A 16,014-nucleotide genomic window follows, 5' to 3' on the forward strand; every position below is an offset into this window, starting at 1 on the left:
TGCCCAAAGAGGTGGCCCTTCCCCCAGGGTGGGCATTCTGGGCACCTCCCCCACCCAGGTCGTTGCTCGGGGACCCTGCTTCTCTGTCTCCTCCTGACCAGCTGGACCCTGTGCGCAGCCTGGGCCGCCCCTATCGGGGGTGCATTCAACGATTATTCTCTGTTAATAAATAAGCCGGCATGGCTGCCTGTTGGCCAGGGCCTGTCGGGTCGGTGTCTTCCCTCCACCAGGAACCGCTGTGTGCCGGGGCCCTAGCTGCTTCCCAGGGTCTGACCGCCCCCTCTCCCTGCTGCTGCCACCTCCCCAGTCCCCAGCGTGGGGACGGCCGAGTCACCAGTGCGCTGCGCTGCGCGGCCCCCGCTCAGCACGCGGTTCTGGGGCGTGTGTCCTCCGGTTGCGGCCCTTCCTCCGCGACTCGGGAGGCGGTGGGCGCGGCGCGGGCTGCGGACGACACATTCGCAGGGAGTTCGTACCACCGCCGCCCGGCTCCACCAGCTGCAGGAAGTCCCGGTACCAGAGCTTGGGGCCCGGCGGCGCGACGGGCGCAGCCTCCTCGGTCCGGGCCAGCCTTTCAGCCTGCGCAGCACTCAGCACGTGCAGGGCCAGGCGACGCATTGGCTGCGAAAAGCCCTGCTCCACGGCTGCGCACAGGTACACGCCTGAGTCCCCACGCCGCAACCAGCGAAGCAGCAGGCCCCGCATCGTGCGTTCGGCTCGCTCCTCTGCGGGCACCTGTAGGCCGGATCAGCGTGAGGCGGGACTTTAGGGAACAGGGCGGGGCTCGCCTGAACGTGGGGGCGAGTCAGAGACCCGCCCCCGGCGGGCGGGGCAAGGGCGGGGCTTCCTTCGAACTGGGCTGTGGCGCGGGCGTCAGGAGCCTAGTTAGAGGAATGGGGCCTCACCAGGATGCGCAGTGCAGGCAAGGGGCCAAACTGGGCGTTAGGGGTCTGGTTGGGCGGAGACTCACTGGGCGGAGCTGGATAGCATCTAGATGTGCGGAGCAGGCCAAGGGTCTCATTAATCAGGGCGGGCACTTCCTAGACGTAGGAGTCGGAACAAGGGCCTGGTTGGGAGGGGAGTGGGGGGAGGCTCACCTGAATGTAGGCCGTCTCCCCCGCGCGCTGGAAGGTCCACTCCACGCGCGCCTGCAGCGAGCGGGGCTCACACTCCAGGAAGGCGCTACCTCCCTCCACACCGAACACCTTCCGCTCCAGCAGCGCAGGATGGGATGAGTCTGGGGGCAAAGGGAATGTCTGATTCAGACAAGGCAGGGCAGGGTGGGGCAGTCTTTAAGGGCTGGCGGGTGGGAGCAGCTGGGACACTCACCCCCGGTGCACAGTGTGCTGGGGTCGCCGTTCCTTACATCCTGCCGTCGGAACCTCCTGGGGAGAGGGGACATTAGAGACTCCGTGAGCCCTTCTTTTAGGCAGGGGCGGATAAAGACTCCCTCCAGGCAGCCCGCCCCTTATCCTACCCACCTCTTGGCACTGGGCTGGAAGCGCGTGCACGCGGCCCCATCCCAGGCGCAGTAAGGGTCACGTGCCAGACAGCATTCAGCACAGGCGCGGCCGTGGGCAGCGCAGCGGTGCAACGGGATCTGGGCCACCCCGCTCCGAGAGGCTACGTACAGTTGGTGCTAGGGGTACAAGGGGCTCCAAGCTGACGGAGGCTGGCCCCGTGCCCGCCTCCCATAGGTCAGGGATCCCTTCCCCCATTTGACAAAAGGGAACACTGAGGTCTCAGGTCCCACAGTCTAGTGAGGGCAGAGCCTGTACTCGAAACCGGGGCTTGTAAGTACCAAGAGAAGAATGGGGGTGGGGGCACCTGGGAACAGGCTGGGTCCATTCCACCCGCAAGCCTTCTGGTCACTTACCCTCTTGGAGGAGATTTGCATGCTGGTGACAGCAGCTGAGTCCTGAGAGGGAGGAGGGGTGCTGGGATCAGGGCTCCGCGGGGTGGGGGTACCCCAGGCAATGGGAGCTAGGCCTCACCTCAAACATGTGCAGCTCCTCCAGGAGCAGCCCCTCAGCATTAGGCCGGCCACCCTTGGGGACGGAGATCACCTTCAGCACGGTGCCAGCATCTGCAGGGATGAGAAGGGTGAGTGACTCCTTGTGTTCCCTGACAGCCAGGGCCAGGGGTCTCCTCACCTCTGAGGCCTCCACCCTCTGCATGGTTGGGATGGTGTCGAATGTGGGTTGGAGCAATCAGAGCAGCATGCAGGAGGAGATGGGGGCATAGCCCCCGGAAAAATATGGAGATGGGACTGAACAGGGGGAGCTTCCACTAACAGGCCAAAGAGCCTGGGCTGGGTCTTGTGGGTGGTCATGGCAGGACCCTGACCTGTGCCAATGAAGAGGACGTCGTAGTATCCGTCAATAGCTGCTACACGGTCCGCAGTGATCTGGGTGAAGGTGTACCCGGCACCCACTTGTTGGAAGAGGGGGCGCCCGCCCATGGGCAGGACCGAATTGTACATGAGGGGGTGGTTCCGGGCAAACTGGATGACATCATCAGGAAAGTCCTTGGTGGAACTGAAGGTGCCAAAGGTCTTGCTGGGGCACTGGGGGGTGGGAAGGAGGCATGACAAGGATGTAGATATGAAGGCCTGGTGGGCAGCCCTCCACAGGACACCTCCCGGAACCTGGAGCGTGTGTGAGTGTGTGTGTGTGCGCGCACGCACAGGGGGCGGGTGTTGGACAGAGCCCTGCCCTGGGAATCTGAGAGAGGAACTCCAGCCTTGCCTTTGGGGGTCTGAGGGGGAAACATGGCCTTCCCCTGAGGAGCCCTGTCTAATGAAGATGATGTTTTCCCACCCATAAAAAAAAAAGAAGACACAACATTCACCAAGAAAACCCCAGGCCAAGTTCTCCACCCCTGAAGCTTTAAGTGGGTTGTGGTGGGAGTCCCTGGGCTACGCACCATGCCAGGTCGGGGGTAGGGGACACGGCCCTGGTAGGACACCCACTGGTGCACGGGCCCCTCCTTGTGTGCAAAGGGTCCCAGGAAGGCCCGGCGCACATCATTCATGCTGTACACGCACACTGCGGAGCCCTGGAAGATGCTGCTGCAGGTGAAGATGTAAGTGTAGTAAGGGGCTCAAGTGGGGCCTAGGCAGCCTTGCCCCACTACCTCCCACACCTCACCTGGTCGTGGAGAAGACAGCATAGAGCAGCGGGGTCCAGCGATCCCGCGAGGACAGCAGGAACACGTCCTCTGCAGGGAAGGGACCAACTTGGGGGAGGGTGCACAGCCAGGCTCAGGGTCTGCGACCCTGCGTCCCCTCCCCACACCCCATCCTCCACTCCTGGCACTTACGGAGCTGGTCAAAGTTCGTATCGCCCTCAGCACCGGGCACTGAGCACACCAGCCGCGCCTTCAGGAACGTAGTCCACTTGTTGACCAGGCTGCGCTGGCCACCCACGTCGTTCTGCGGGGTCAGTAGGAGGGGATGAGGGCGAGGCCCCGACAGACAGGCAAAGGGGCGGTGGCAGGATCACCGAATGTGGCCCAGGGACTCCTCACCCTGCAGATCTGGCCAACGCGGGACACAGACAGGCGTCCCAGGGCCGGGGTGGCCTCCACTGCCGACTCACGGAAGAAGAAGTAGATCTTGTCGTCGTCTGGGTTCTCACTCTCAGGGATCCAAAAGACCTTGACGAACTTGGGCTCTGACCACAGCAGGAGGCGTGGGGTCAGCAAGGTCCTGGCCCTGCCCCCTGCTAGGAGGCCCAGGCACTGCCTCCCCTTTCTTTCGTGCTGGCAGAAGCCCTCAGGGCAGCAGCTGACCACCCAGCCTCTGGGACCAAGTTCAGATGGTGCTCCCGGAGGACACAATCGAAAGGAAGACGGCCTGCGAGTCAAGAAGAAACCACGAGAGGGCAGCAGAGACCATGGCTACCTGGGCCCACAGGCAGGCGGACCCTGGCCAGTGGTGGGCCTCTCGCCTCTCCCCTGGCAGTTCTCTATGCCAGTGGGCCAAAAAAGGAGGGATATGGGATATCTGGTTTTACCTTCACTTATGAATCTTCCTCTCTAGCAGGAAGTAGATGCCCCCACTCCTGCTTCAAATACTCTGCTGGGTCTCATCACTCTGGGAATAATCTACCCTGGCCCTGCCCTGTGCTGACAGTCCAGACCCCTTATCATTGCTCCCTCCATGAGTCGGTTCCTTGGCTTGTTCCTGCCCCCAGCGTATTTGCACTAATTATTCCCTCTGCTTGGAATGCTCTTATGCTCTTCCCGCAATCCTGCTGTGTTTTGGGCATTAGCGCATACCTTTTCTCAGCAGGGTGGCTTCCTTTCCCCAACCCTCCCACCACCACCACTGCTGCTTAGTCTCCTTTTCCCTTCCTCTCCATTCTCTCATTATATCTCCTGGCCATTGGAACTGATCTTATTGTGTATTCGTTCTGAGGTCTGTGAACTCAAAGAGGGCATGGGCCACACCTATCTTGTCCACCCTGCGACCCAGTGCCTAGTGCAGGGCTTGACCCAGGGTAGCTACCTGGTGAGCACTCACTGCTCACTCCCTTTATGGGCCTTACTCAGCACCTGCTCTGTTGGAGATGAGGGCCCCCTCCCAACAGTCCCACCAGTCTTTCACCGTTGAGCCAGCGGGAATCGTGTGGTTCCGTTCGGAGACTTGGACGCTGACCCAAGCTGCGGAAGATGGTAAAGTCCCGGCCCATGAGGTCTGCGGCTACTCCCGAGTACAACTCTTCCCCTGTAGACATGGCAAGGCTGCTTAGTGAAACCAAAGGCTCTTGTGGTGGGTTGGGGGCACTATGGAGCTCTGGGGGCTCTTGGGGAGTCAGTGAGGCTATGGGGGATCCCTGGGGCTCTAGGGAGGGTCTTGGGACTTTGTGAGATGCTAGAGTCTCTGAGGGGCTCCAGGAGCTCTCTTGGGGCCCCAGCCTTTGGACTCACCCACCAGCACGGAGGCAGCCCGATGCCTGGGGTCATAAGGACTCTTGCCCTTGCCATCCTCTAGCCTTCGAAGGTCCAGCCGGAGCATGGGCTCCTGGGAGGCAGGGGGGAGTTGTTACTGTAGGCCCTTCCTTACCCTCCCAACCTCCCTCCCTGACCAGACCTGGCCTTACCTCCAGCCGCTGGCCCACCTCCACAAATGCACAGGTTGGGTGGAAGGCCCCTGTGCCACAGGCCAGCAAGTGGGTGCGGTTGTAGGCATGCAGCAACTTCACGAAGTTCATGCACTCAGTCTAGCGTGCACGCGGGCAGGGGCAGGAACAATGAGGCCTCCCCCAGGGAGGTGGCCTTAAGGGCTCCCAGCTCACCAGTGGCACTCCCACCCCTTCTTTTCTGCATTAGCCCAGGCAAGTACTAACATGGGCTCTAGGGACTCAGGTGCCCTTGGTGACCAGCCCGGCTCACCTCTCACCAGAATGGGTTCATTGGGAAGCATGTCTGCATTGCCCCCCATGACGCAGAGGCCTCCAAGAAGAATCACATAGCCCCCACCCTGACTCACTACCTCTGGACTTCAGCCACCTCAACCCTCCTGCCCCCATCATAGCCAGAACAGGCAGGCCTCTGTTTTAGCACTGCCCATCTCTAGAGTGAGGGGCTGACCCTCCCCACTCCCAGCCAGGCAGCCAACACTCACGCCAATGTCCTTCCCTGCCCAGTTGCACTCCTCTCGCCATTCCACAGGGGCCGGCCAGGCCAGCTATGGGGAGGGTGGGGGAGGGAGAACACAGGTCAGGGAATCCAGGATGTTCTCAATGCTGAGGGTGTCGTCCACTCAGGGGGCCCATCCTCCAGGAAGCCTGGAGTGGGGTCCCGGGGCTCTTTCCCGGGGCAGTGCTGAGGCTGGGGGTCCCTGGCACCTTCTTGGCCCGCTTGCTAATGTTGTCCAGGCTGAGGGAGGCCACATGGTTCTCGGCGCCCACAAACAGGCGCCCACGCTCCTCATCCAGCAGCAAAGCTTCGTAGCAGCAGGTCCTCTCCAGCCTGAAGGTCCGGAGACCGTGCTGGGCCTGGAGCTCTGTGGGGTGGGGACACCACTGAGGATTCACCAGTCATGCTAGAAGCTTCTCCCAGGCCAAGGTTGTACATGTGACCTGGCCCACACACATGTGAATTTACACGCGTGTGAGTTTACACTCAGGGGGACAGGCCCACCCAGGGGCAGAGCTTCCAGGGTGGGCAGTGCAGCCCAACCCTGCCCCCATGGGGGAAGCAGATGGAGCTTCTAGGGCAACCTCAGACAAGTAGTGTCTCCAGGCGAGCACACAGGGAGGCAAGGGCTCTGGGGTAGGCCTGCATGTTGGGACAGCCAGAACCCCAACCCCAAAGTCAGGCTGAGGGTTCTCTGCCACCAGCCTAGGTTCAGTATGATGCCACTGCCTAGTAACCACCCTGTGTAGCGGGTGTGGGAAGGGGGCTCTAATGGTCCCCACACCTCAACTTCCCTGGGAGCAGGGGATGGAACAGAGGCAGGATCTGTTGCCATGCTTCCTGGGAAAGCATGAGGAGAATGTGGGCAGAGAGCTTGGGGACTGAGGCCAGGAAAGGGTTAATTGGAGATGACCTGAGCGTGCCCCCAGTCCAACCCAGCCGGTGGCACACACACAGTGCAACAGCAAACACAATGCCCCCTACCCACACTGGGCCCCTTTCCTGCCCACCCTGAGGTGGGCCCTCCCGCCTGCCAGGTGCACCTACCTTGGAAGGAGAGGCGAAGGCGTGGCGTGCTGGGGGCAGCACCCCCCAGCACTGCCACCCAGAGCAGAGCCAGGCCTGGGATCATGGCGGCGGCCTCAGCCCGCCCCATCCCTGCAGCTCAGGGAGCTCAGGGTTCAGCGGGCGTGTGTGGAGGAGCCTTGAGCCACCCTGGACTCTGCCCCGGGATCTGGAAGAGAAGGAGCTGCAGCGAGAGCGAGGGAGGGAGGCTGGGGGGAGTCCCCAGGGATCAGATTACAGCCCCTAGGGGAAAGAGGCTGGGGGGTCGCATTCCACTTGCAAGCCCTCCTCTCCCTTGGAGGGTGCCCTGCCTGGCCACAATCACAGACACACCCACGCTGGGCACACCATCGGGGTCAACCCCATACTGGCAGGCGCCTGCCCCACCACGTCACCCTCCCCAGTAACCCGCCCTCCTGTACACACACTCACAGGCATTAATTCACAAACTCTGCATGCCTACGCCATGCCAGCCTGGGACTGGGGCTGGGGGCAGTGGGGCACACAGACAAGGTCCTCCTGCAGGAGGGGGCAGAGTACCAACGAGGACTCAGGTTGGTGCAGTCATTGCGGTGGTGCCAAGTGCAATGAGCAAAACAAGACAGTCATGGGCGTGACGGTAACAGGAGGGGGGTCAGGCCTCTGGAGGTAGCTGTGCACCCACGGGCCCACAGAGGAACAGAAGCACATTTGGAGCTGGAGCCAATGGTGTGGGCGTCTGTGAGTGTGAATGTGCTTCTATGGATCCCTTTGTGTATCTGTATTTTGCAGTGTGTATGTGTGTGTGTAGTGTGTATGCAGGCTTATGTGTACATATCTATGTGAAACCATGTGGCATGTGTGTTGTATTACACACGTAGGTGTGGCATGCATGTGTGCACACACGGCATTGTATGCATGTCTACACAGTGTGTACATGTCTGGGGGTGTGTACACTTTGTAAGTACATATGTGTTTGTGTTGCACATGTGTGTATGTGTTTGTGCACAAGTGTATGAGTCTCTCTGGACATGCAGGTGAGCAAATTATAACTGCAGCGTCAATCACTGCCTTCAACTCTGAGACACTCCGGAAACCCACTTCTCAGGGAGAAGTGCAGCCGGGAGACCCAGGGCTGGGCAGACACCTCAGTTTCTGATTTGGGAGCTGCTCCCACTTGGATCCAGCAGCCCCAGCTTTTTGCTTGACCTCTCTCTCCCCACCCCAGAGGGTGGGAGGGGCTGGTCACACACAGAAATTCTGTGAGCTCAGACTTCAGACCCAAGAGGAATCAAGTGGGGAGAGCCAAGGGCCTGAAGCAGATTCTCACCCCCCAGCTCGGGTGAGCTGCCCTTCCCTCTCCAGCCTCCAGAGACTCCCTGAGCTTCTCCATCCCGTCTTCGCCCTCAGGGTTTCCCCGTCTTTGAGACCCTCCACTTCTCTGAGCCAGAGCCCTTCCCTGGACCTCTCAGATGGGGCCAGGCTCTGGCTGCAATGCCCACCCTCCTTCCCAGAAGTTGGCTGGGCAGGTGCTGGGCACAGTAGCCCTGGCGTGGGGCTAGGTCCTGGGGCGCATTGAAGCAAGGGGCACAGCCGCCGGGGCACGTTCCAGACTGCTCTCCCCAAACCCCCGCCTAGCTCTGCCGCTTCCAGACCCCTCCCACCCTAGGACTCCCACCTCCCTCCTTCCTTCCACTGACACTTGCCGCTGCCTCTTCTAGGCCCGTGAGGTCTGCGACGTCACAAAACACCAGGTTGCCTTCCCACACTCCACCGAGAGCTCCGGCATCAGCGGCTCCTCACCCTGGCCCCTTCTCACCCTGCAGAAGGGGAGAAGCCGAGGGGCCCCAGGGCACCCTCTGACGGCCCCTTTAAGGAGAAGCCCCCGCCCCCACCAAGCCAGCCGCGCCCCGCCGTCAAGTTTACGGGGCGGATCGGGTGACTGGGCAGGCAGCCGGACCGGCTGGAGTTGGTGGCCAGAGCGGAGCGGGCACAAGGGAGGGGCGGGTAAGGGCCGACCCCTCCCCCGTAGGGCTTCAGAGCAACAGGATGCCCCACGCAGCGGTCCTGGAAGTGGGGCCGGCAGTCAAGGCAAATAAGGAAGAAGCAATTGAGACCCCCCTAGCCCCAGGCAGCTCTGGCAGAGGGATTGGTCAGACGGGGCACCCCCAGGGACTCGTTTCTTCACTTGTCCCTCCATAGCTGGGGAGCTGGAGGTGGGTAATGAGGGGCTCAGCTGCCACCTCAGTCCCCAGGAGCCAGCTGGGAAGGGCCGGTCAGGGTCAGAGGTCGGAGAGGGCGTTCTCAAGTGGAGGTTTGATGGGCCCCCAAGACCCTGCCCCAGTCCTTCCTTAGGGCTTGGGCCACTTAGTACTTCTGCCACCTGGCTGGCAGTGGCTTTGATGACAGCCAGTCTGGGGCGGGAGAAGAGGGCCAGAGGGGCAGGCAGGGCAGGGAGGCAGGCGGCAAGTCTCACTTCTGCACTGCAGGGTATGGGACCATCCAGAGACCCGTCATGACCTTTGGTCCCATGTCTCTGCTGGGAGGTGAGGGGCATTCTATGCCATCTCCATGAACTCCAGTCTTTCTTCCAAGGTTGAAGGTGGGAGGAACTGCCCCACCAAACACAGAGTGAGGTACCCAAGGGGGCTTCAAGGATAGGATGGGGCTCCTACACCTCAGTGCCTCAGTTGGGAAGGGTCTGGGGTCTTGGCCTAAAGGTGAGTCTGGTGGACACACCCTGTTTGTACTGCCAGGGCTACTTCCTTGGAGGGGTTGAATGTTGACAATGGTCAAGAGGGGCCCTCAGGTCCACCTGGGTGAACATACCAGGCCTTGAGGGTGGGCTTCTACCCCTCAATCCCCCCAAAATGCATCCTCCTACATCCTCCCCAAGGCTATCAGCAGCTCCTCAGGGGTCTGTGAGGGAGGCCATGTGGGCACTTCAAGTGTGCATGGTTCTGCTGCCCATCTCCTGCCAAGTCCCTGGAGTAGAAGTGTCTGTGCCCATCCAGGGTGGGGCCATGCCCCTCTTTCCTGAACCTCAGGCCTGGTGTTTCTGGCCCAGCCTGGCTGGCTGGTGGGCAGGTGAAGGGTGGGGGTTAGTGGGAGGACCAGGGGCCTTCAGGAGGGGGAGTGGGGGTGGCATACCCCTGCCTGAGCTCCTGGGCTTCCAGGATGTGGCCTCTCCCTCCTCCCAGGCTCTTTTGCCTTGGACCTGGGCAGCGTCCCCTGGCCTCATGCAAGCAAACAAAATTCTTTGGCTGTTTACAATTTTCCACCCAAGCAGCCAAGATCAGCAAATGCCTTTGAGGTCCCTATCCAACTGCACGGTACCCCCTACTTGCCCCCACTGCGTTTATTTCTTCAGGCCCAGGTCCCAGCCTCTGTTTCCTCCCCACCCCCAACCCAGTGTCCATACTGGAAAATGGGACCAGGACCCCCCACCATCTGTCCAACACCCTGGGACTCAACCCCCAGCCGAAGGGAATGGGCTGTTCCTGGCCCACCTGAGCCCTTGGCATTGCCTTCCCACTTCCAGATGTGTCCCCCTCTCTGGAGCAGGAAGGGAGATCCCCAGGAGTGGGATCTCAAGTTGTCCCCATCCCCACAAGGTCTCCTTTCTGCTCATCAGCCCCAGGTCCCAGTGTATGCAGACCCTGGGTAGGAAACTTATGGAGGCAGCCCTCTAGGGGCAGGGTCACTGGCTGTGGGTCACACTGGGCTCTGGAAGTCCCCAAGGATTCTGGAATCATGCAGCCTGGGCCTGGGTCTCGACAGAACGGAACAAACCAGGGGAGGCAGCTTGGGTCTCTGGTGCTGCCTATCAGTGGCACAGCCTGCCAAGGCCTTGGTTTTTCCTTCTGGAAATAAGTGGATTGTGCCAAGTCCCAGCACCTGGCTCCCCAGCCCTCATCGCCAGCTGGGCCTGCCCCTTGCACCCTGCCTGGACTCTGGGTGGTGCGACTGGGCTGGGGTGAGACATCCATTTGAGGAAGGCTACAGCCAACACTCCCAGTGCCCAGCCTGGTCTGGGTTGGGCCTTGGCTCCCCACTCACACCTGCTTTAGCCATCAGGGCCGGTGGCTCCAAAGTCTCGACCTTTCCCTCTTCCGGTCACGTGGGTACTAGGACGTGCTACCCTGAGGACTTAGGCATGGGGGGAAGGAAGCGGTGGAAAGTGGGCCCTGGAAAGCCCAGCTGAGGCCTAACTTCCCTCACAATCTGCTACCCACTCCAGGGGATCTCCCGGGAAGGGTCTTTCTGGCATTTCCCTCATCCACCCCCCACCTGGTTTTCAGGCTCCCCGAGGACCCCCAGCCCACCTTTTTGGAAAGATGAGCTCCTCCCCTCCTTCCTTGCCTGCTCCCTTCTGAGGGCCAAGTCAGAGCTGAGGTGGAGGGGCTGAGGGAGGGGCCGCCCGGAACCCTGGGCCTCTAGCTGGGGCCCTACCCCCACCCGCTCCGCCCCAGCCCTCCGCCTCCTGCACATTCCTCCCTGGCTGAGGTCAGCCCCTCCGCGATGGGGGAGCCCCCCCCACCAGCCACATCACAGCTCTTCACTCACTTCTGTTTTCTTCGTTGCCCAACGGTGGTGGGGGAAGAGGGGCCTGGGGGTGGGGCCTCCCTCTCCCCTCCTTCTCCATTGCCTGGGGGAGGGGGGGAGGAGTTGCCAGGAATGTGGCAAAGTAGACTCCGGAGGCACCCTGTACTCATTAACATACATTAACATAAATGCTACATTCCCTTACTAGTCAGGGGGAGAGACTCCCAGGAGTACTGGCTGGGGGCTCGGGATGCTCTGGGAGGGCAGACCAGAGCCCGCCCCAAGAATCCACCCCCGAGTAGCCAGAGGGGGTGGGGTTGAATCCTGACTGCTGCTCACCAGCTGTGTGTCCCTAGGGGGAGACTGAACCTCTCAGATCACTCTCCTCCCTTGCCCTGCCATTGTAAATGGTGGGCCGGGCAGGTCTGGCACACTGTGGGGTACACAGGTGTGCACTCCAGTTGCCATCTCAGCGCTGGGCATCCTGTGGCATGCAGGCCTGGAGGCCTCGAGGGAGTCACTGCTGCCTCTTCCAGCCCAGCTTCATGGGGTCCTTTCCCAGGCTCGACTCCCCTCCTGCCCCCTTCCCTCCCCCTCCCCACCCCGCCACAAGCCCAGCCCCCAGCACAACACCCTGACCCTCCACCTGAACCTCCTTCTCTCCCCAGCCACTGGGGATTCCTCAGTCTTCTTACTCCACAGATCTCCAATCCACCCCCAGCAGTGCCCAAGCCCACACCCTCCTCCCTCCAGAGAGCCCCCAACTCAGGGAGGACTTCTGTCTCCTTTAAGATAGAACAAGGCCCCAGCTCCTTTCCCTGCAGCTTGAAGCCTGACCCCTTCCCCAGGTACCCAGCCTGAGGGTCCCCGTGGTCCTTCTGCCAGTCCTCCTCCCAGTGCCTCCCCTCTGCAGTACCCTGCCTCCCCAGCTCCTCACTCAGAGAACTTGCTGAATCCCGGGGACATCCCAGGCTCTTAGCCAGGCATTCACACACCCCTCCCTGGCTCGGCCCTGGCTAACCCTGCCAGCGCTCCAGCTACCCCATCTCCGGGAGGTGGCAGCTGTTCCTTTGCTAGGACTTAGCTTGGGCTGTGCCCTCTGCCCTTTTGCCACCTGCTGGACTTTTCCTCATCACCCACTACCCACTTTTCTCTGTGAAGCCCCAGGTGCTTATAACACCAGGTCCAAGCCTCTCTTCAGGGCTCTGGGTTCCCCAGCAGCCACCATCCCTTGGGGGCCCCAGGCACAGGGAAGCGAGAATACAGTGCCCGCAGGAAGCCCTGCCACCTTCCTGGGCCTGCTGAACCTGGGTGAGGATGGGGGGTTGATGGAGAAGAGAGACTTCAGGCCCCTTCAGGATTCAGTCACTCAGGCCTTGACTCCCTCCACCCACAATGAGGTCAGAAAACAGAGTAAATGCCAAAGAATGTCAAACCTATTTTTCTCCTAAATAAGATCACCTGTGAGGTCAAGTCTCCTGTAAGGGGGAAACCAAAGCAGGGAAAAGAAAGAGATCCATGGCCTTGACCCCTGACCCCTTGGATACCAGTGCCCGTGGCTCTGTGGTTAACTGAGGAGCTGATTGGCTGGCAGGCATGGACATACTTGGGGTCACACAGCTGCACGCATACCTCAGCTGGCTTGAGGCTCTCCTTGGGGGTGTGCTGGGAGCTGGCTTCCACTTTGGGGGTTCAAGGGGGACTTGGCGGGGGCGCTTCCCTGGTGGTGCAGTGGTTAAGAATCCGCCTGCAAATGCAGCGGACACAGGTTTGAGCCCTGGTCCGGGAAGATCCCACATGCCATAGAACAACTAAGCCTGTGTGCCACAGCTACGGAGCCTGCGCTCTAGAGCCCGCGCACCACAACTACGGAAGCCCGCGTGCCTAGAACCCATGCTCCGCAACAAGAGAAGCCACCGCAATGAGAAGCCCACACACAGCAACTAAGACCCAATGCAGCCAAAAATAAATAAATAAAATTAATTAATTTTTTTAAAAGGCGGCGGGGGACAGACTTGGGGGAATGCACAGCCTCATGGCACGGATGAGGTCCCCTAGAGGGCAACAGACCCAAGGATTGGGGTCAGTGGTTTGGGAGTGGGCCTGGACCCAGACCTCAGCCAAGAGAAGCTGCAGTCCCATCCCTGACTCCCAAGGCAAGTAGGACCTGGCTGGCCATGCCACAGGCCAGGTGGCTGGAGTCAGGACTTGTATTCACCAGCCTTCATGGCTGGCTTGGCACTCTGGGGTGGGGGGGGGATGATTCTGAGGGGCTCTGAGGGAAGTGGGAGGATTTCCTGACCTCAGGAGGAGCTATGGGGCTGCCCTGAAACATGGTAAGGGGTTATTCTAGGTCTTGGAATCTCCTGCAGCCTCAGAGGCTCCAGTCCTAATGGGGCCCCCTCCCCTTTCTGCACCTGGCATCGGGGCCTCCACCCACCTGCTGGGGGTGGGAGGTCTGGCCCAGGGGAGCTGGAAAGTGGCTGCAGGCCAGGACTGGCTTCTCCCACGGGGTCTCCCTACATCCTTCCCTCTTCAGAACTCTCTCTCAGAGCTTGTCTTTTTCTCTCTTCCCAGCCGTTTCCCCACCCACCCCACCCTCCCAAATGGGTTAAAAATAGTGAGGCTGCTACCACATCAGTAGCCTGAGCAACTATTTGGAGTGGGGTGGTCCCTCTGGGAGATGGATCAGCCTTGTGGTGGTCCCCACTGGCTGGAGACAGCCTACCTCAAACTGGGATCCACAGCTTGGTCTGGGAGCAGGAGCCTGGGTCCTTTGCCTGGCTCTGCCTAAGGGTCCTGAGCCTCATAGATGCAGCTACCCATGGGTGGGGTCAGGAAGATGGGCCTTCTTAGGCTGGGAGAATGCTGGGGGACACACAGCCAAGGAGCACTGAATCTCTGGCTTTCCTCACCCAGGGATGCAGGATGGCTGAGGTACAGCCCTGAACAGTTCTAGGCAATGGGGGGATCCCCAGGTGTCAACTTCATGGAGTCCCTCCTGTTGGGGTGCAGGACACCTGGGATGCACTCCCCTGCCTACCGGCCCCCACGGCTGGGAATTTCCCAACCAAGACAGACAAAAGATGAATTGAGAGGCCGCCCCCGCCAGTGCTGGGACAATGTAGCCTTATGCTCTCAAAATCAGAGCAGGGGTAGGAAGGCCAAGGGCAGGTGGGGGCCTAGCTGTCTGCACCCAGGGAAGTACTGCTTGCCAGGAACCCACCCAGACCCACTGCCAAGCCGGGTACAAGGGGATCCTGGCCAGAATCCTGCGTGGCCCACTCAGGGAGGGAGACGCTGGGTTCATCAGGCAGACAATGCCAGCTCCTCAATGGTCCCTCTGTGCAGGGTTCTCCCTCAGGACGGAAGGAAGGAATCATCTCTGTCTCCCACTTCCTGCTGGGCGGATATCAGGGCACCGGAGCCCCCCACCCCGCACGCCCATCTGGGGTTCAGCGGGATCCAGCGCTGACCGCTGAGGGCAGGAAGGGATCCTGGCTTGGGCGTGGGATTCTGTTCTCCTCGTCAGTCGGCGATCCTCAGCCCTCAGTGGCAGGGGTAGCAGGAAAGGCCCGAGGGGCTGGGGCGGGGACAGGGGGTGGGGACCGTTGAACTCCTTCCGAGGGGGCGGCCACAGCCTCTCATCTCTCGCCAGGACTCGGGGCCCCGAGGCCGAGGGGAGACTGGCAGGTGTGCAGAGGCGGGGTCCCAGGTCCCCTGCCCTACCCTCCCACCCGCCCCGCCCCACCCCACCCCGCCCCGCCCTCACCGCCTCCGCGGCGCCGACCCCGGCCCAGGCCGCTTTGTCCCGCCGAGGGCGCGGAGCCGCCGCCGCCCCACAAAGCTGCCTTTGTGCCCGGCGGCCTCCGCAGGACCCGATGACGTCAGCCTCCGCGACCGGCCTGGCGGGGCCCAGCACGGGCTGCTGCGCCCTCTGGCGGCCGAAGGCGGAAGAGCTCTCCTGGGAGCCCCGCCCAGCAGAGGAGGGCCTTTTACCGAGCCCTTCCCACAGGCTCAGAGGGCTGCAGACCCCTAGGTCCAAGTGCCTTGCCTGGAGCTAGGGGCTCACCCCACAGGCACCCCGGCCCTGTCATCTGCTGCTCCCTCCTCCAGCAATGCACGAGCACTTCCCATAGCCTCATGGAAGGCTCTGCACTCTGAGAGCCCTGGTCCCAACGTAGCCATAGCCCTGCAGCTATCCAGCTGCCCTGCCAGTGGCTACAGTCACACTGAAGTGTAGCCACCTGCCTGTCCCTACCCTCCTCAGGTTTGGAGGGGGACCTCTGGGTCAGAGACCTTTCTGAACATGTCTCAAGGCCCCTGCTGTCCTGAACTTTCTGTTTAGTCAAGCCCAGGGGGCCTCAGTTCTGGGCAGGGCTCTGGGCAATGTCTCAGAGAGGAAGAAGGGAGGGTGCGCAGGGGGCTGCAGCCCACCTGGCTGTGTGGCCTCAGCAACGCACACTGTCCCTGGGCCCTGGGCCTGGGAGGTCAGAAGTCACATTTCCTTCCGCACTAGACTCATTGGACACTCCTCCTGCTCCCAATGTGGAAGAATCCCCTAGGAGAAGAGCTCCTTAAGAAATCTGCCCCACTGTTCCAGAAGGCTGCCCCAGACCCAAGACTGCAGAGGTGCTGAGGGAAGAGGGGGAGACATAGAGGCCCCAACTCGTAAGATGACTAGTCCAAGGGGGAAAACGAAAGTGATGAGTACTGGGCCTGAGTATGACCTGCGAGCTGAGTGCCCAGGGCCCTGCCACAAGTGAGGATCCAGGTCCAGACTAC

The 16,014-nt window shown here is 61.3% G+C and overlaps 1 protein-coding gene across 3 annotated transcripts; it reads right to left on the minus strand.

The window, feature by feature from the left end:
* Positions 1-330: 330 nt before the first annotated feature.
* Positions 331-6,811, minus strand: SEMA3B (semaphorin 3B; the record flags this gene model as incomplete). 3 transcript variants are annotated; one of them, XM_079712833.1, is made up of 17 exons in its annotated part: positions 331-732; positions 1,095-1,234; positions 1,327-1,382; positions 1,479-1,636; positions 1,874-1,915; positions 1,992-2,083; positions 2,344-2,563; positions 2,923-3,067; positions 3,147-3,216; positions 3,319-3,430; positions 3,526-3,671; positions 4,607-4,726; positions 4,930-5,023; positions 5,103-5,222; positions 5,627-5,689; positions 5,850-6,007; positions 6,688-6,811. In XM_079712833.1, 17 exons carry the CDS (start codon positions 6,794-6,796, stop codon positions 331-333), a joined length of 2,247 nt encoding a protein of 748 aa, XP_079568959.1. The 3 variants fall into 3 exon arrangements, with proteins under 3 accessions (XP_079568959.1, XP_079568961.1, XP_079568960.1); XM_079712835.1 differs by having other exon boundaries at positions 2,923-3,064; positions 6,688-6,796; XM_079712834.1 differs by having other exon boundaries at positions 3,147-3,234; positions 6,688-6,796.
* Positions 6,812-16,014: the final 9,203 nt, after the last annotated feature.

The sequence above is a fragment of the Hyperoodon ampullatus genome (genome assembly GCF_949752795.1).
Source record: "Hyperoodon ampullatus genome assembly, chromosome: 10".
Classification (NCBI taxonomy): Eukaryota; Metazoa; Chordata; class Mammalia; order Artiodactyla; family Ziphiidae; genus Hyperoodon; species Hyperoodon ampullatus.